We start from the raw sequence: 20,532 nt of genomic DNA on the forward strand, positions 1-20,532 counted from the left end.
CCCGGGAGTGAACCAGCAGTTGTAACTACAGGTGAATCAAGTGCAAGGAGAGTCTGGGTGCAGTAAGAGCACGGAGGCAGGTGGGCTGCCTGTTTGTGGACTCAGGGAAGTCTCCCTGGAGGAGGTGTGACACCAGAGCTGTGTTTCCCGAGAAGAGAAGGGGTCTGCCAGGATCCTGAGATGGATGGGGCCCCCAGGCTGGGAGAGGGCCCCCAGTACCTCCCAGGTGAGGAAGAACCCCACGCCAGGTGATAAGCGCAGTCATACCTCCCCACTCCCACCTCTCCAAGGAAGTAATGAGCTGTGTCCATAAGGCACCATGTGCAGGCTGCTGTCCTAGCAACTCACATCCTCCGTGTTGCATCCTTCCAGCAAATCATCTGCGGGAGAACGATGTCATCGCTCTTACAGATGGGGAAACCGAGGCTCAAAGAAGGCAAGCGGTGTGCCTGAGCACACGTGTCCAGGAACGCAGAGACGCCCCGCTCTGCCTGCCCTGCACCCTGACAGCCTGCCTTGTGCGCACGCGGAGCCCCCTCCCAATGCGAGAACCAACGGGGAGCCCCAGTGGGCATCCCTCCCTCACGGTCCCCAAATCAGCACTCAGGATCTGATGGGGGCATTTGCCCCTCTGGGTGACTGGACAGCAGCCACAGGACCTGCCTGAATGGGGATTTGCGGCCTGATATGCCTGGAGTGTCAGCCTGCATTCTTCTCAGCCCTCCTACGACCCCCGGGGGCTGACACATCACCCCATTTTCACACAGGAAGACTGAGGCTCAGAGAGATGAAATGCCCTGCCCAGGTGCTCACTGCTGGAACAGGTAGGGTTGATATTCCTCAGGCAGGTACGCCGAACTCTAAAACCCACGCTTATCCCACGAATCCAGGAGTCAGGGTTGGGCTATCTGGGAATATTTCACGAAGGACAGGTGTGGGCACCTCCCTCTCAAAGAGAGTGAAGAGGTGTGTTGCCTGAGAGGGGGTGGGAGAGCAGGAGAAACTCCATCTAACAAAAGCTTACAGAGCCCCTGCGGCGTGGCAGGCACTGCCGGGACCTGCACACCCCTGTGGGCCCTTCTGCCTCACAGTCTCGTGACCGCGATGCCTCATCTTCCAGGCCTTTGCACATGCTGTTCCGCCTGCCAGAAACACCCTTCCCTTCTCTCATTACTAGGCCATGTCCTCTGCCTCAACAGCCGCCTGCTTGGGAAGCCTTCCCTGACCTGGCTGATGGTGGATACTCCTGCTCTTAAGCCCTGAGGCATCCGTTACGTCCCCTGAAAGATGCGTGTCCCTCCTCGAGGCAGTGGCCCCGCTGGACCTCATGTTCCCGAGGGCAGGACCGTGACTGTCGGGTCCCCACAGGCATCCCCACCCCTATCCCCTGGCAACGTCCTGGCACACGGCAGGCGCTCAATACACTCGCGCCAAATGCACCGACTCTCTCATCTGAGCCCGAGATCCGTCACGGAAGGCTGGAGGTATCATACCCATTTTGCTGATGGGTAGAGTGAACAGCTGGCTTGGGCGAACAGCCTCCAATCATGCAGAGCCAGAACCAGAAGCCTAATGTCCAGACTTCGGGTTGAGCCCCCTGAGTTCCCCCTGGAGGCTCAGCCACCCGCATATAACTCACGACCCAGGGGACCAGCACGGACTGGACTCTCAGATCCTTGCTTCTGCCCCCCTGCAAGATCCCCACGCCCTCCCCGCAGTGGGCAGAATCAGTAGCGAACAGCAGGCCTGGGAGGGTCTGGGAGCCCCATGCTTCACCCCGGAGCCCACAGGACTGATCCTGCGTTTCCCCCCCAGTCCCACCTCTCCTGAAAGACCCCTCTCAGCCATTACGAGACCTGCCAATGGAGCCACGGGAAAAAAAACACACCTCAACCTCAAAAACACGGTCAGCCCCTTGGCGGGCTCTGCTCCTTCTGGGACGGAGCCGGAGGAAACAGTCCCAAGTGCGAGGAGCACGTGAGGCACGAAAAACGCGCATTATTCACAGGAGCGGGACATGGGAACATTCTGAGCCGCAGGCAATAAGCAAATGCTGGCATCGCCGGGAAATACGGCCTTTGAGAGCCTTTGAGAGCTCGGCTTGGCCTGAGCTGTGGGGTAGGGGAAACAGGTTTCTGACGAGTAAGGGCCGGACGAGCTGCACACACGGCTGGGTGGCCTGAGGGGGACAAGGACGGGCAGGAGGGGCTCTGACAAGCCGCGGAGGCGGCCCCTGCCCGGCCTGCAGCTGGCCGGACCATCAATCACGTGGCTGTTTTAAATTCCTTATTTGTTGTCTGTTTTATACCAAACTCTGAGCATCAAGAGAGCAGGGATGCCTCCCACGGGAGACGCCCACTGGGGGGACGTCCCAGGGGCAGCCGTATCCCCGGGGAGCTGGGGCTGAACCCTGAGTCCAGAGATGGGGAGGCGAGGAGGGGAGGGCCGAGGGGGAGGGCAGGAGGGACCAATTTCCCCCCCAAATTGTCCAACTTCCCCGTTTCACGTCAGCCACTCTGTGATTCAGGGACTGGAGGGGACGCCCATTCCAAAGGGTTTTGAAGTCGTTTCCTACCTCGGTAACACAAGTTGTTCCTGCAGCTGCCTCCGTACCTGGGCGGGCACTCGGAGCAGGGCCGGCCAGCTCTGTAGGGGGCTTCTCCGATCCAGTTCCCCCTGAGGACAGACCAGAAACCCCGTCAGGGGGCCGCCACACCAGGGCCCGGGGGGCTTCTTGCTCCTTTCTGGAGCCTCTCGGGACCCCAGACACGGTCAGGGAGGAAGGAAGGTGTGAAGGGGGAAAGGCACCTGCCCTGAGCCCCTCCTGTGTACAGAGTCTAGAGAATTCCAGAAGAATCCCAGTCGGGAGCTCCAAAGCATCCTTCTCCCTGCACCTTTGTCCTGTGGCCTCAGCAACTCTGAATGCTGTCAGCCACCCCCAGTCCCAGCCCCGATGCCTCTGCACTGGAAGCTGCTGGGATCCTCTGAAGCCATTTCTCAAATGAGTAAAGGTCAGCCTGTTCCAGGGAGTGCCTCGTGTTTACCACGTACCTACCTGCTCACTCCATCCTTCCAGCACCCCAGGAGGGACGTGCTGGAGTTCAATCCTTTTTCAGAAGAGGAAACTGAGGCTCAGAGAGGTTAAGGGACTTGCCCAAGGTCACACAACAAGGGAGTGGGAGGGCTGGGATTTGAACCCAGGCCGTGGGGCTCAGAGCCTTTGACCACACTCTGCTCTCGGGGCTGGGACCAAGGTCCCTCTGGGCATTGCAGGTGCCATCCGCCTCCCTTTGAAGTTCCCAGGGCAGGAAAACCAGAGGCCGGTCAGTGGGATTTCTCCAGGGGCCAGGCTGCAGGTGGTGAGTGCAATTCCCAAGCCCTTCCCCCAGCACCTGGGCCTTTAGCAGCACAAGCCGGAGAGGTGAGTGACTGGGAGCCAGTCTTCGTGATCTGTTCTAGAAACTTCCTTCATGGGTGCCCCGTCACCTGTCTGTCCACTCAGGAAAGAGACTGGCGGCCCCGATCCTGGGCCAAGCATGGCCGAGCGGTGATGAGCAGACTCCCGGGGCTGGACGTGGCCCTGCCAGCCGGGTGAACCCAGCCAATGCCCCTCGACCCTGAGCCTCTGCCCCCTTCTCTGTAGTGGGGTAAGCACGGGGGGTGGTCATGAGATGAAGAGGGCGTCTGTGTGGATGCCCCAGACTGGGGCCAGCCCCTGGTGACGGCAACATGCTCTCTGAGCATTTGCTAAATCAACATCCTCATTGCGTGACATTTCTGACGGCTGTCCAGGGTGGCCAAGGAGGGGTCCTGATAGTGATGTCCGGGAGACAACTGCAGAAAACACACTCTCTGTTTGGCCCCAGACGGCTCAAAATAGCGGACCGGCATCACTCAGGGCCATGCGGGCATCGGGCCTGGGGATGGTGGGAGGGCGGCTGGGGGGTGCTGTTATAGTCTGCACCCGTGGATGGAAAATAACACCCCCCACCAGGCTGCAGACCCTGCCTCGCTGAGCACCTCGGCCCCACGTGCAGGCTGGCTAGGGGCGCACGGGGGGCTTCGGGATGGCCCTCCCAAATGGACCATCACCCGGCGGACCCAGGGGACCCCAGCACCTGCCAGGTCACCGGGTGGGGCTCAGTAGGTTTCTTCACACACTCCGGGCCTCCCAGACAGGCTCCTCCCCTCCCCCAGCCAAGTGCACCAGCACAGGTAGCTTCCACATTTCCTCAGCGACAAACCAAGTCTCCCACACAGCTGGAGCAGCAGCTCTCCGGGTTACCGGTCGTGGATGCGGGCTGGGAGCTAGGCGTCTTGTAGACGGGCACCCTCCCCGCTCCCAACAGCCCCAGGAAGTGAGCACCCTCCCCCCACCCATGAGGCCATCAGGGCGCAAGACCACCCCACCCCACCCCCTCCCAAAGAGACCTGAGCCCAGACACCACCCCAGGGCCCACCCTCTCAGCCACTGCCCCCTGCATGGCCGGGGGCTCGGACTCTTGAAGAAAGAGGCTTGTGGACATCATGGAAAACCACAAAGACATCTGAAAAAAAATGCCCACCGAACACAACACCACGGACGAACCTCCCAGACACGGTGTTGAAAGGCAGACGGCAGGCACAAGAGGGCATAACTGTCCATTCACAGGAGGGTCCGAACCAGACAGACTGACCGATGGGGAGGGGTGTCAGAATGTCAGCCACTCTGGGGGGCATGAGGGAGCCCCCCGCTTCCAGCCTGGGGCCCTGGAAATACTCCCTCCCTTGACCTGGGGACTAGTTACACAGGTAGACATAATGCATATACACATGCATGGACTGAACGTGTGTGCCCAGCCCCCCAATCCGTATGATGAAACCCTAACCCCCCAACGTGGCTGCATTTGGAGATGGGGCCTCGGAGGAGGTGATTAAGGTTAAATGAGGTCACAAGGGTGGGACTCTGATAGGATTAGTGTCCTTATAAGAAGAGACACAGAGAGCTCAATTCCCCCTCCCTCTCCCTCCCCCTCCAACCCCCAGCACACGCTGAGGAAACGCCATGTGGAGACACAGGGAGAATGTGGCCATCCGGGAGCCAGAAAGAGACTCCTCACTAGAAACTGACCCTGCTGGACCCTGATCTGGACTTCCAGCCCCCAGAGCTGTGAGAAATAATGTGTATTGCTCAAGCCACCCAATCTGTGGTATTCTGTTACGGCAGCCTGAGCTGACTAATACATGTCTATATGTGTGAAAATTTATCCAGCTGGGCTCTTAGGATTAGTGTACTTTACTGTACACAAGTCATTATTTTTTCAAGAAAGCGGTAAAGACTAAATAAGGGAAGAATGGTATTTCTGGTTGGATCTTCTAGTGTATTTTTTAATATAAAGACTTAAATCAAATGATTCCTCACTCCCCACCTGCCACTCTGCAACGAGTTCCACCATGGGGACCACCTTACTCCTCTTCCATGGGGCTCAGGTCCCTCCCATGGATGACGTAACCCCCCTGCCCTCATCCCCGTGGGCTGCCTGAGACATCATTACCACAGGCGTCCCAGATGGTTTACGGAGAGTTTCTATTTTCCTCCCAACCTCAGCGATTCCCTCTTCATCCTACCTTCTCACGGCCACTCCTGATCCAACCCAGTAAATGAGGTCATTCCTGTTTCATGCAGTCATGGAGAAAACATGCCTCAAGGGCACACTGCGTGCAGGGCCCAGTGCTAGGATGGCGGCCAGCCCAGTGGCCAGTGTGCAAACCACAGGCTATAACTGGGTGAGCGGGTCTCTGAGAATCAGCACACACTTGTCTGATGAGCAACGGAGGTGAATGAGTAAAGGGATAAGTGACCCACTGATGACATCAGGATGCTGTCAAGAGAAAGTGGGACTATGACCTAAAGGTGTGACGAGGTCCCTTCTGGGAGGGGAAATGTAAAGATGCAAAAACTAGGGCTAGCATGAATACCTATTTTCTAGAGTGCTATCTGCTGCGTATTTTCAGAGAAAAAGAATCTCTATGACAGACCCCACTGGCTGCCCAGCCAACTACTCCTGCTTCTGACTTATTCAAGTAGCCCCAGGGGGTGACGTGCAAAGCCAACTGGGGCGATTTCATTGGTCAAAGCCAACTGGGGCACTCTTGTTCTCCCTTGTCCATGAGTGGTCTAGTTCTGGCCAATGACATAAGGAGAAAGTGGGCCAGGGGTGAGAAAAGCCTAAGGAGACAGGCCTTTTCTACCATTCTCTTCCCTTCTGTTTGGGAAGATGTGATGCCTGGTGCTCTGCAGCCATCTTGGGACCATGAGGAGAGGACAATACAGCAAGAAGACAGAAAGTTCTCATTGACATGCTGAGCTATTAAGCTAACCTAGACGCACCAACCTCTAGATGCCTTGTTATGTGAAATAATAAAGAGATTTTACCACTGAAGCCAGTTTCAGTTGGGTCTTCCATAGCAGGAGAACACACCCCAACCCATAAAACCACGTCACTTGTTCTTACTTTGGAGAGTAATTGCAGACGAGGTAGACCGCATTCTCCCAAACATCTCCCCAGACATTCATCCTCTCGCAGGTGTTCACAGCACAGCCAATCTTGGTGGTTGTGGCCCAAACTATCTGAAAAGATGACATCCATACATCTGAGCTCAAGGGACCAATGACCAGGGTGATATAATCTGGTCTGGATCCACAAGGTGCTGGCACTAAAGGGGTGTGTGGTGAAGAGGTGAAGGACCAGATTCCTCCCCTAACCCATTAACGAGCCACACATTCCTTTAAAACAAAAGCAAACAAAAAAAAAGAACAAAAAAGCACACAAGGAAAATTCCCCAGCAATGTAAAGCTGCCATAGAAGTTTCCAGCGCTTACTCTCAGTTTCCATATTTGTGAACTGGCCACAAACAGCCTGGCCCACCGGCTATACTTTGAGTAGTGCTGAATTAAAGGAAAAAATTAAGGCAATGGTAGAGCAGAGGTTTTCTGACTGGGCAACAGTCCCACAGGGCCAGGTGAGTGACAGTGTTTGGGGGTGCCAGGCTGAGGTCACACCTGATCTTCAGCCTTACCTGTGTGTAGTGGGTGCACATGGCCCCAGAGCACCTCTCTGGACACCAGGGGTTGCACTCGTGGGGGTAGGGGTAGGTGTAGTCCTTCACCTCGTCATACCAGGACTGCACGTGGAAGCCAGGAGAGCGATACCTGCAGGGGCAGATCAGCTTGTTACGTGCCAGCCACCAAGCACCCAACGACAGAGACCCCCGCTGGCAGCAGTGCCACCCATGGGGCAGCTGGAGGGGGTGCTTCTTTGGGCCAACAGCCCCATATCCCACCCAGTATCTGTTAAAAGTGCTTAAAACCCGAATTGGTCTCCTCTGGGTTCCAGGAGTGTCCCTGGGTGACCTACAAGCCACCAGTGTGTGTGGGAAGCGCTTACCTGGCTCCCGGTGAGTTCTTTTTCATGTTAATAATTGTGTATTAATTTTCACGTACGTTTGGGGAATCCCATATTTCACAGATGTTACCGCTTAAGAACAAATCCCATATTTCACAGATATTACCGCTTAAGACAAAACTGAAGGTGCAAGTCCATTTACAGTCAATGTAGAGAAAAACAGTAAGTAGATAACTGAACAGATCCTGCCCAGATAACTGAACTGTGGCAGGGGAGGGTCTGGAAGTTGGGAAACAGCTGGCTATGGCGTGACAGACAGGTCCCTGTCACACACACACACACACACACACACACACACACACACAGCCAAAGAGCAGCCTAAGGCCTCACGTTTCTGTAACGTCATGACCAGCTTCGTTCCTTGGCTGCCTGGGGACCCGAGGACTCAGACTCAAGGAAGAAAATTCATTCAAGGCACAGGAACCCACAGGTGTGCAGAGCCCTGCAGTCAGCTGGGCAAACCCTTCTACCAAGCTCCCCTTTGGGATTTTATCACCTGAGCCCTCCCTCGTCCCCAACCCTGAGGAGCACGCCCCCAGCCACTGTTGGTGGCCACCACCCCCTCGCTTCAGCCCTGTCCGCCAGGTTGGCACCGGGAAAGAAAATAAACCAGGTTGGAACCCCCGGTCGCTGTCACCAGCAAGTGTCAACAAAGTGGTTTCAATAAAGAGAACAGATGTGGTGGCAACTGGTGGCTTCTGAGGGCACCGTGGGGACCCGGGTGGTTAGAAGTCTTATAACAATTACTGTCAGGACCCAGGGGATGGTGGTGGTCAGTGCCGTGGCTGGAGAAGCAGCCTCCCTTCCTGGAGCCAGCTCGGGGAAAGAGACACACGCAGCAACAGAGCTCTAGAGACACAGGGAACCATCACCAGTCTGTCTACTTCCCTGGAACCTCACAGCCAGGCTGGGGTGGTTTTGGAAAGAGAACAGTTGGCTGCAGAGGGGCCTTCAGAAGAGGGTCTCTTTTGTAAAGTGAGTTGGCAATATTCATCCAGAAGGGGGACAGTCTTTGTGCCCTGGGACCCATCAGTCCTACCCCTCAGAGTTTTCCTACTGAAATCATTCAAATGAGCCAAGGGGGAAAAGAAAAAAAAAAAACAACCTAGCTACAAGAATGGAATGGCTTGGGCTTCCCTGGTGGCGCAGTGGTTAAGAACCCTCCTGCCAATGCAGGGGACACGGGTTCGATCCCTGGCCAGGGAAGATCTCACTTGCCGCGGAGCAACTAAGCCCGTGCACCACAACTACTGAGCCTGCGCTCTAGAGCCCGTGCTCCACAGCAAGAGAAGCCACCGCAATGAGAAGCCCGCGCACGGCAACAAAGAGTAGCCCCCTCTTGCCTCAACTAGAGAAAGTCCACGCATAGCAATGAAGACCCAACATAGCCCAAAAAAACCCAAAAAACAAATAAATTAATTAATTTTAAAAAAAAAAAAGAGGGGCTTCCCCGGTGGCGCAGTGGTTGAGAGTCCGCCTGCCGATGCAGGGGACGTGGGTTCGTGTCCCAGTCCGGGAAGATCCCACATGCCGCGGGGCGGCTGGGCCCATGAGCCGTGGCCGCTGAGCCTGCGCGTCCGGAGCCTGTGCTCCGCAACGGGAGAGGCCACAACAGTGAGAGGCCCGCGTACCGCAAAAAAAAAAAAAAAAAAAAAGAATGGAATGGCTAAATTCCAGTCTGTCAACTTCATGGCCCAAAGGCAGCCTTGACGAGGTGATAACCGTGGCAACCATGTAACAGAAAATTGTTTGATATCGTAGGAGAAGGAAAAAAAAAGAATTAACAGCTGTCCTGGCCACAGTTACAGCTACGTGAAAACATGCCGGCCCACAGCCAGATGCAGCCCAGAAGCCCAGGAACACGCAAATTGCTGGACCAGGGCAGTGGATCGATGGGTTTGGTTCCCTTTAGACATTTTCTCTTAATGCTGTCACAAGACTGACTTCATAAAAAGCAGAAAAGAATGCTGGGTTGCTGTGGTTCCACAAAGTCACACCTCTGGACACACGGTGACACCTGCCCAGGTCCTTCCCGGAAGGGCACTGGCTAAAGGAAGATGCAGCTACTCGTGGCCCCATTACACTCCCCGCTTAAAGAGCTGGAAACAGAGTAAACAGGCGCTTGAAGGCAAGCACACCCTGACGTGTACTTTGAGGGGCTGCTTCCAGCCCCGGCCAAATTTTCCATAAGTGCGGCTCAACGAAGGCAGACCCCGGGAGCCTGGGCCCCCGTTTGGAGGATTCGTGTGCACAGCACGTGGTCAGTGAGTCTTAACCGGTCAGAAGACATTTTGCTCATTTCCTCTAAGGCAGCCAGGCCCTAGCCCGGGAGGGGCTGCCAGCTGGCTTGGGGGCTCGGGAATGTGGCCCGGTTGACCCGGGGGAAGGTCCGTGGACGACATTTAACAGACACCGTCAAGGCCTTGGAGGTCTGGTGGCGTGAGTGAGACCCTGTTCACGAGTAGGGGGTCACAGTGGCTCTTACCTGCCCCAGTGCACAGCCAGGTTCTGCCCGATGGACACCAGCAGGCTGTTGGGCCCATGCTCCCAGATGCACTCCTGGGCCCAGGCCACCGCCGACTTCTCCAGCTCTTCATCCCAGGTCTGCAGGGGGACGAGAAATGGGCACCAGGAGGTCAGGGTCAGGGGTGAGTGTAAGAACCCAAACCGCAGAGACGCCCCAGCTCAGGCCCTGGGAGACCCCGAGGGCCGGGCTTCGGCTTCCGCGACGCTAGACACAGGGCCTTCGTGCATGTCTCCGATGGGTTCCTTGCTCGGGAGGTGGGAAGCGGCCGGTCAGCAAAGAACCTAGAGGAGCCCCGATCCTCAGAGCACCTGCTCGGCCACTAACTTGTCGGGGACACTGGCAAGTCCCTTCTCTCAGCCTCAGTCTCCTCATCTGTGAAATGGGAGGATGAATAAATCCTGGAGATGAATGACGGTGATGGCGGTCATGGTTGCACAATGGTGTGAATGTAGTTAAATGCCACTGAATAGTGCATTTAAAAATGGCTAAAATGGTAGGTTATATATTACGTATATTTTACTATTATATATATGTATATACGTATTTTTTTAGGTAGCAAGAAATGCCTTCAACTCGCCCAGTCCTGTTACCCTCCAACACAGCCCTCCCTGAGTCAGGGGTCTGGGCCAAAGAATCTGCAGCCCTCTTGCCTCCCAGCTGGCCCAGGGAGCACACATAACTCCTCAAGAAAGAACACGGTGAACAAGGCAAGTAGGGTCACTTCTCTTCTGCGGAGGAACAGATGCCAAGCGGCCCTCCCAGCTGCGAGCCAGCGGCTGTCCCGCCCCCTCCCGGAGTCTTGAGGAAGATGCTGCAGCTCATGGGCAGCCAGGGGCTGTCCCTCGCTCTGGGAAGCCCCAGCCCTGGCACACAGTAGTTGCTCACTGAAAGCCTATTGCGGCAGAGCCCTGGGACCATCCAGGAACAGGAACAGGAGACTGGTTGAACCAACTGTGGGACCCCCGAATGGAAGCTGCCCACTGCCCTCTCCTCCTCCTCTCTTGCGGTCTCCTTCTGGCCAAGATAACTGCGACTCCTCAACACCCAGGGGCAAGTCCTGCCCCAGGGCAGACGCCTGGGGGGGGGCGGGGTCACACCTCTGGACCCGCTGCCCATTTCAGCTGCAGGGGATATTCTCCCCGACAGTGCCCCACCTTCAGCGCCCACCAAACCCTGTACCACTTCTGCCTCGGATCTTTCTCCAGTGCCCAAGCACAGCCTGAAACAGGGGGTCAACACCCTCCGGGGGCCACACTCAGTCAGTGGGAGACGGGCCTGTTGATAAGAGCACGCACCTCCCACCTTCAGAGGGCGGGGCAGTGAGGTGCTCTTGTTAGGTGAACCTGGGTACGGTGCCAGGCTCTGCCTCTTGCTGGCTGTGTGACTTCAAGCAAATGGTTTCACCTCTCTGTGCCTTTGTTTCCCTATCTCTAAATGGGCTAATGGTACCTGGAATAGGACTTGGGGGAAGGTTGACTGACAGCAGGCATGGAGCCCCCAGATGAGAAGCAAAGGAGCTCTCAGTCAATGGTACCTGGATATTAAGGAAGTTAACTTTCTCAAGCACCCGCCAGGGCAGTCATCATCTGAACACCTGCCCACTGCAGGTAACATTAGAACCATTTTCTTATTTAACTCCCCCAACAAGCCCTGGAGGTATGTTTTATCTCTCCATTGTTGCAGATAAAATGAACAAACAAACAAAAACCTCTGAGTTTAAGAGAGGTTAAGTAACTTGCCTAAGGTCACCCAGCTAGGAACTTGTTAGAACTTTAACAGCCCAGCCTCCAAGGGGGATCTTCCATCTTCCTGCTCTGCATGCTGCCACCAGGTGCTGGTCCCACTCCACTAAAATAATGGTTACTAAAATAATAGCAACAGTCTAATTCACATTTATTTAGTATCATGCATTGTCTTACTGACCCCACCAAACAACTCTGTGAGAAAGGGACTTTTGTCGTCCCCCGTTGTGCTTGGTGGGAATTATAAACACAGAGAGGCTAAGTAACCTGCCGAACCCACACAGCTGGCACGTGGCAGCTACCTAACCCCAGAGCCTGTCCGCTCATAAAACCTCAAAATGGGGTGTCTTAACTTCTGGAGTGTTAAAATCCACCTCTCAGTGCTCAGCCTGTTTCAAAGGACTGTGGCTAGAAGCCCAGCAGGCAGGGCCGAGCAGGAAGCCATGACTCTGAGACACTTTCTCAAATCAGTGTCACTTGTCTGGGTGGAGACGGGGGCTGGGCAGCACTGCACCGAGGATGCCCAGAGGGAGGGGACGGTGCTGAGGCTCGGACTGCCGGCCCCGCCCCGAGGGCCCCTGCGCAGAGGCGGCCTCAACAACACCCCTAAAGGCTCTGCTTCCCCCACAGGGGGGCTGTGGAGAAGGAAGGAGCGAGATCCCAGCTCCCATCCTGAGATACCATGAAATAAACAAATAGGAAAGCACAGCAGGCTAGTCGCAGGCTGCCCAGGGCCTGTCCCTGCCTGCTGCGTACCCAAGCTCCTTTCCGCTGCCCTGAATCTCCCCCACAGGCACCAGACAAGCACAGGGCATGAGGAGAAGAGCAGCAGAAACCCAGCCTGCTCCCCACGGGAGGCAGGAAACAGCCAGGACCCTGGCGGGGCTGGGGCTCAGGCAAGCTTCAGGCCCAGGAGAATGCCTGCTCCCTGGTAGGCACCACACAGGGCCTTGGGGTGGGGAGGGGCACAGGATGGAGGGCGACTGATCCAGAAAGAGGCGGACAGTATCTTTTCCCCACAGGGACAGAAGCCAAATGACCAGTGGCTGGGAAGGAGCGGGGAGGAGTCCGTGCCCTGAAAAGAAAATCTACCCTGACTCTCTCCATCCTTAACCCTGTAAAGGTCCGCGCAGCTGCCCCCGGCGTTAGGCGCCCCACGTTGAAAGGGCGCCCACTCTGCCTCCTAAAATTATCACAGCCCCTTCGGAATAAATGTCTGGACCATTTTCTTCAGAGAAAAAAGAAATGGTTTCATAACGAGTTCCCAGAGGACTGGGGGCTTGCTCAGGGCTCTGCGCGGACGGGCATCCATTCATCCATCCCACGGCTGGTGATGGGCCACCTCACGCAAGCACAGACATCGAGGGACTCACAGGCACGCGGGCAGGGGACCGACCGTGAGGGTGGCCGAGGAGCACAGGCCACACGGAAAGCGGCAGCTGAGAGTCCAGAGGAAGGAGAGGGCCTGGGGCCAGGCCTGCAGGGAGGTGGATACGGGAATGATGAGGGTGCAGCCCTCCTGGGGGGGGGGCGGGGTCTGTAACACACACAGCACCCAGAGGCCTCTCCGGCCAAAGGCAAGGGAGGGAAACAGGCTATCCAGACAGACAAGGGCTTGTGATAGGAGGCCTCGGATGCTGGGAAGGAAGCACAGAGGGCCACCGAGGCTCCTGCCTGGGCAAAGGCTGGAAGAGAGTGAGATTTAGAAACTATAACGCGATACCAGGATGCAGAAGGGGCCGGAAGAGGGCAAGATGGGAGGTGAAACAGCCCCTGCCCCCACTCCAGGGCTGAGGCTGCCCCGATAATCAGGGGAGGATGGAAAAGGCTGGTGGGGTCGGGGGAGGGGGGGAGGGGTTCAACTGAGCGTGGAGAGGGGACAAGAGCACGAGTCCTGGACTCAGCTGGACCCAGGTCAGCATTCGCCTCCGCCTCTACAGCTGTGTGACCTCGGGCCTCGGTTTCCCAGTCTATAAAGTGGGGGGATACCACGGCGCCCGTTTCACAGGGCTGGGGGGATGGGACACGGAGACACATGAGTGAGGGCAGAGCTGGGGACGTGCACCGGGGAGCTGGCTGCCCCTTCTGCTCCGAAATGCAGGGCTTCTCCAGATGCACAGGGGACCCTCCACTGTCCCTTCTCTACTCCTTCCTCCCCAGCAGACACCCCATCACTCACGGACTCGGCCACCCCTCGCTACTCAGACGGAAGGCGCAGCTAAACGGTGGGGTGACGCTAAGGGTGACACAAGGACAGCGGTAACAGCACAGCCCCAGGGCTGACCCTCCCCCTCCCCTCCTCTCCCCCTCCCCTCCCCCTCCCCCTCCAGGAGGGCCGGGAGCTTGGGCTGAGCTACAGAGAGGTGCAGCCTGTGCTGATCGGGTAGGGCATCCAGAACAGAGGCAGGGGGCCCTCTCTCACCAGACGTCCCCAAGCCTGCCATCCCCCCCTCCCCCCGCGGATGGGGCCAGCCCCTGTGGTGCCCCCGCGCTCACCATGTACTCCATGTTGGAGGCTGGTGGTGACACCTGGCCCCGCAGCCTATTGTGAAGCATGAGGATCTCCTCCTTGTCCGCCCTGGGGATGGCCCTCCGGACCCGGGAGTGGGGTCTGTCCTGCTGGTACTTGCTGAGCAGCTTCTCTAGGTGTGTGACATTGGGCAGGAAAAAGCCTTGGGCTCCACAGAGCAGTAGCACCAGCCCCAAGGGCACAAGGCCGTTCGGGACACAGCTCATGGCTCCACGCTGGCAGCAAGGGCTGGGATGACAGGGGGGCCTGGGCTCCTGAGGCGCTCGTGTGCTCTGAAAAGAAGCAGAGGGCGGCAGGAGAAGTCGGTCAGTGTCAAAGCCACGACGGCACTGACCGTGCTGGACGTCATTCTCCCCACTTTGCAGATGTGGAGATTGAGGCCACAGAAGCTGAACCACCAAGGTCCCGCAGGCAGGAAGTGGTGGAGCTGGGACTCAAGCCAAGGGTCTCCAGCAAGGCAAGCGGCCTGATGCCACACGGGACATCCTGGCTGGGTCTCTCCTGGACTCAGCTTCTCACGGTACCATCTATTCTCACTCGGAGTCAGCATTTGGACTCATTCAGGACTACGGTGGGTCTATGGCTTGAATTAAGTTCCATCTCCCGCCCCCCAAAGAGATTGCTAAAGTCATTTCACATCACGAAAGGATGTGCCGTGAACCAGCGTGAGTGGCAAACTTCCTGGTCCCTGTGAAGTAAGACTCAGTTCCCAAAGCGATTGTCAGGCATCCCCAGACCCATCACCGCATGAGGCCCCACCTATCACGGCCCTTCCACGGGGCACCACCCGTGTAACCGTCACACACTACGACACAATCTCCCAGGACCCAGCCAGGGACCCAGCCACGCACTCTGCCGATTTGCTCCTTGGAGAAAGTGACAGTAGAAAGAGAGAGGACCTCCAGGGGTATCTGTGTACCCACTCTCATCCCATCCCTGCCTGGCAGAGCCCCTAAACAGCCTGGCGTGCAGCCTCCCTCAGGCAGCTTCTGTCTGACAATGAGCCCGTTACAGGCACTGCCGGGTGTTACCCTGTTGGCTGCTAAGTTAGTGGTTCATAGGGGTTATTAGTACCCAACAACGGCATCAGCAGGGCCGAGGGGACAGAAGATGGTGGCTGGGACTCCCGGTCCTGCAAGGCCCATCTTGGAGCTGCACTTCCCAAGGAGTATTTCTGGAACCCTAACCCTGACACGTGCCGGGCTGGGGGCCGTGGCGCACGGCCTCGTGGTCACAGCGGTTGGGATTCGCCCCTCTCAGAGACCCCCGGTGCCGACTGCACTGAATCCCTCACTTTATGACCCAACAAGGATCTTGACGATCCCTCCTTGCCTTTGGGCAAAAGGCCCTTTTCCCAAATAACGCCGCCTACTAGCCTTTCTTAGTGTCTTAGGAAAAGCTGCCTTAGTCTTGGAATACACTTAGTAATTTTAAAATTCCATGGTCCGGAGTTAATTTATGAGGTGAATTTCCGCTGTGCCTTGTGTTCCTTCCCAGAACCCTTCCTGAGCATCTGCGTGGGCCCGCCACCTCATTATGCCGTTTCCAATCCTCACGACAACCCAGGAGGTCGGCCTGTTATCGCTCCCATTTTACAGGCAGGAGGCTGAGGCGTGACGTGCTGGTCCCAAGCCCGCTCCACGGGTAAGACTCGAACCCAGGTGTGGTGTCTCTGAGGATCCTGGATTTCCCATCATGCCACCCTGGTTCCCCGGGGTCACACTGAAGGTCACAAAGCATGGTCTTCCCCCTGGCTTACTGTCCGGTCCAAGAAGACAAGGCGGGGCTTGAATGAGTGTGTTGTTCACCCTCTCGCCTCTGCTTTACTCCCAAGGAGAGTCGGTCAGTCACCCAATGACCTTTAGTAGACACCTACTTTGTGCTGGGCGCCGGGACACGAAGATGAAGAGGGCCCTGTCCTGGCCTCAGGGAGCTCCCAGTTGGGCGACAGGCGAGGAAACCCACAGCCCCTACCCAGCGGGACAGGCCTGACAAGACAGCGCGGGGAGCTGGAGGGAGGGGCTCCAGGGCCCCCCTGGATGCGGGGGAGGCAGCCAAGCCTGGACGCTGACCCACCCGGAACCCCGGGTGGCCCCTCTGGTCTTCTCCTATACCGGCAACAGCTGCGTTTTCACCGGTCGCGTGGTCTGGGGCTGCAAGCTGGCAGCTGGAGGAGGACATCCTCAAGGGCGCATCCGGGGCATCCCAGGAGGCAGAGCTGCAGCGGAGGAGCTACGGGAGTCTCCAACCCTGGAAACTCTCCAGGGTCCTGACCGAGCTTACGCCATCTAGGGGGAGGCCCGACTCCTTGGAGTGGGTGAGATGTGGCCTCCCTCCCGAGGAGTTCCCTTTGGGGCAGAGCCTCAGGGACCTGGGTGAGGGTGGGGGACTTCTGAGTGCTCGCTCGCCCTGTGGGCATCAAGCCAGAGACGCAGACGCTCTCAGGGTCCCTGACGTCTCCCTGCTTAGTCACACCACCATATACGAGCATTTCCCAGCGGCAGAGGCCAGGCTGAAAAGGATGCCAAAACGCACTGACACTGGGTTAAGCTTTAGGACAAAGAAGGAGCGGAATCGACATCACGGAGCGTCCGCTCGGGCATCACGGCCACACCCGACTGGCTTTACTCTTCATCCCGAGGGGCAGGGCACCCCAAAAGGCACGAAATAGGAATTGCTTACATGACTCAACTAAACTGGCTTTGGTTTAAATCACCAACGGGCACAACTCAAACGACTCTCAGCAGGGGGATGGGTAAATGAACTGTGAGTCTGTGCGGGTGGAATATTATACAGCAAGTAAAAACGATGGCCTGGAGCTCTGTGAGTGTTGGCATAAACGAAGCTCAAATCTAATGTTGGGCTAAAAAAGCAAGTTGTAGAATACTGTGCTCATGGTACTATCTGTGTGCATTTTAAGGCATGTAAACCATACCTTGTATAGTTTATAGATATGTGTACAGGTACATACATCTGTGTATACGTGTGTATTATATACACACGTACTATACGTGTATGTACATATATGTATACGGCGTGTGTGTGTGTGCGCACGTGCACCTGCATGTGCTTGTATGGTAAAACCAGGACTGAACAGACCAAGTTCATGGTGGTAGATGATGCCAGGGTGAGGTAAATTGAACCGGGAAGGAGAATATGAGGGAACTCACCTTGATGTCTAACATATTGTTTCTATTAAAAATCTCGGGACTTCCCTGGTGGTGCAGTGGTTAAGAATCCACCTGCCAATGCAGGGGTTTGAACCCTGGTCCAGGAAGATCCCACATGCCGTGGAGCAACTAAGCCCGTGTGCCACAACTACTGAGCCTGCGCTCTAGAGCCCGTGAGCCACAACTACTGAGCCCGCGTGCCACAACTACTGAAGCCTGCGCACCTAGAGCCTATGCTCTGCAACAAGAGAAGCCACCGCAATGAGAAGCCTGCGCACCGCAACGAAGACCCAACACAGCCATAAATAAATAAATAAGTAAATCTATTGAAAAAACAAATTCTCAAGCAAATATTGCAAAGTGTAAGCTCCGTTCACGCTGAGTGGACAGGCTGAGTTGGCAGGAATGTGATGTAGTCACCAGAGGAGGGTGTCCTCGGGGGCCGGACGTCGGTGGTGAGTGCATACTAGCCTTTGGACTTGTCTACTTTAAACTTTTTAAAATATTAATGAATAAAACAAAGCAAAATGCCAAAGCATGAAAGAACAGTGAAACCACTGCTGGTTCCAAGCGCATTCTCCCGGCACGTTCTCCTGAAAAAGGGTGACCTTACTCCGGAAGACTTCGTCGGCCGCCTTCACTCTGAACATTCAAGGGCCTTGCTTGGTCCATGGGCCGCAGACAGGTCCTTCCCTCCAAGGGTCCAGAGACAACTGATAAAGCCTCAGCTGGAGCTTCAGAGTTGGGAGAACCATGGGGTTTGTTTGTTTGTTTGTTTTTGTTTGTTTATGGCCACACCGCGTGGTTTGCGGGATCTGAGTTCCCCAACCAGCGATTGAACCTGGGCCTTCGGCACTCAAAGCACAGAGCCCTAACCACTGGGCCACCAGGGAATTCCCAACCATGGGGTTTAGTCAAACCTTCCCACGGGGAGAAACACAAGTGAAAAGAGGCGTTTCTCCAAGTGGCTTCTCCACCTTGAGACAGTCGCTAGCCTGGACCACACCAACTTGTCTTGGGTTGGGCCATGCGGGATATGGTGCTGGGCGGCACTACTGGGTCTGAAGACGGTCTGGCCTGGCTGCAGCTCAGGGAGGGTTGGTGGGGTCCACGCTGGGGAGGGGGCAACGCCTGTACCTCGATGGCCTCCGCTAAGTTTGGGCCATAGGAGAACACTGAAGATTTAAGCAGAACTGTAACAGTAACAGGGCTGGCATCTCACATCTACATTCCAGAGCACAGCACTGGGCTGGCACACAGGGAAAAAAAAACAGAATCTTGGACTGAGCTGTGTGGCCTGCAAATTCCTGTGTCGAAGTCCTAACCCCCAGCACCTCAGACTGTGACTGTATTTGGAGAGAGGGTCTTTAAAGAGGTGGTTAAGTTAAAATGAGGTCATATGGGTGAGCCCTGCTCCAGTATGACTGGTGTCCTAATAAGAAGAAGGGATTAGGACACAGACACACACGGAGGGACGAGAGTGTGAGATACAGCAAGGAGACCGCCGTCTACACGCCAAGGAGCAAGGCCTAAAAGAAACCAGCCCCGCCGACACCTTGATCTTGGACTTCCAGACTCCAGAAGCGTGAGAAAATGAATTTGTGTTGTTTAAACCACTCAGTCTGTGGTTCTTTATCCTGGCAGCCCTAGGAAACTAATACAAGCATCAGATAATAAGCGAGGAGAACTGTGTTCTAAGTATCCCACTGGCAGCTGTATGGAAGAGGGTAAGAGAGGAGCAGCGAGGCAAATGGGGAGGCCAAGGGTGGGATCGTGGCTGCAATCTGGGCAGTGGCGATCGGCGCTGTGTCACAGCACAAGCCCATCGGCCGAGGCGACTTGGCCGGGGCCCCGCCAGCCTGCCTTGGCCTTCAGCTTCCACTGCCGAAACAACTCGGTAAGAGCCTAGGGAAAAAGCGCTTCAGCCCCCTTTCCATCTACAATTTAAAAGAAACAGACTCACAGACATAGAGAATAGACTAGTGGTTGCCAAGGGGTAGAGGGGATGGTGGGTGGGGTGGAGTGGGAGTCTGGGGTTAGCAGATGCAAACTATTATATAAAGAATGGATAAACAACGAGGTCCTACTGTATAGCACAGGGAACTACATTCAGTATCCTGGGATAGGGCTTCCCTGGTGGCGCAGTGGTTGAGAGTCCGCCTGCCGATGCAGGGGACACGGGTTCGTGCCCCGGTCCGGGCAGATCCCACATGCCGCGGAGCAGCTGGGCCCGTGAGCCATGGCCGCTGAGCCTGCGCGTCCAGAGCCTGTGCTCCGCAACGGGAGAGGCCGCAACAGTGAGAGGCCCGCGTACCGCAAAAAAATATATATATATATCCTGGGATAAACCATAATGGAAAAGAATATGAAAAAGAATATATATTTGTATAACCGAGTCACTTTGCTGTACAGCAGAAATTAACACAACATGATAAACCAACTATACTTCAATAAAATAAATTTAAAAAAAAAGTTTTCCCAATGAGACACACACACTGCCCACCACCACCAGGGGCTTTCCAATGACACGTACAGGCCCCCACCAGGGAGGCCAGCGGGGCTTACATGGAGGGAGACCTACCGCAAGCCCGTTGCTGCACTTCTCACTTCACCCTCCCGATGATTCAGAGGTTTGGGCTCTATTGCTCCCATTTTACAGGTGAGGAGACTGAGGCCCCTGGAGTGTCAGGAACCTGCCCAGGGTCACACAGCTGCAAGCAGAAAACCTGGGGCTGGAACGCAGCTCCGTCTGACCTCCAAGCCGCTTCCTCAATGCCACAGTGCCTTCCCAAGGGGTGGGCTTCCTTGGGGATTTCCCGTCACTACCCACACAGGGGAGGGCCGCCCACAAACAACCCAGCACTCACTGCGACCCTCCCTTCCCTTCTCTGCTTCCTGCGCGGACAGTGGGGCTCAGTGGAGACAGGCACCGTGCCCCACCCCAGGTAGTGACTCTGTCGAGAAGGCATCCGTTTGTCGCCCCCAGGGGAATGAAACCTTTACATCATGGTTACATCTCACCAAGATACTCCCCGTCATGGGGCTTGGCACCCACCCAGTCTCTATCTGCTGACGTACCTTTGACTAAAATATGACGCCCACACCGACGGACCCTCTC

The 20,532-nt window shown here is 56.1% G+C and overlaps 1 protein-coding gene across 12 annotated transcripts in view; it reads right to left on the reverse strand.

The window, feature by feature from the left end:
• The window catches only part of CRISPLD2 (cysteine rich secretory protein LCCL domain containing 2), a 134,273-nt gene that overhangs the window by 102,386 nt on the left and 11,355 nt on the right, over positions 1-20,532 (reverse strand). For all 12 annotated transcript variants that reach the window (XM_079907920.1, XM_079907930.1, XM_079907926.1 and 9 more), the window contains exons 2-6: positions 14,211-14,516; positions 9,931-10,049; positions 7,060-7,192; positions 6,495-6,610; positions 2,576-2,676 (exon numbers count right to left, since the gene is read on the reverse strand). In XM_079907920.1, coding sequence (XP_079764046.1) covers positions 2,576-2,676; positions 6,495-6,610; positions 7,060-7,192; positions 9,931-10,049; positions 14,211-14,450 — 709 coding nt within the window. In that variant the 5' untranslated portion in view covers positions 14,451-14,516. The remainder of the gene's footprint in view (positions 1-2,575; positions 2,677-6,494; positions 6,611-7,059; positions 7,193-9,930; positions 10,050-14,210; positions 14,517-20,532) is intronic.

This window comes from Stenella coeruleoalba, assembly GCF_951394435.1.
Source record: "Stenella coeruleoalba genome assembly, chromosome: 20".
Lineage (NCBI taxonomy): Eukaryota > Metazoa > Chordata > Mammalia > Artiodactyla > Delphinidae > Stenella > Stenella coeruleoalba.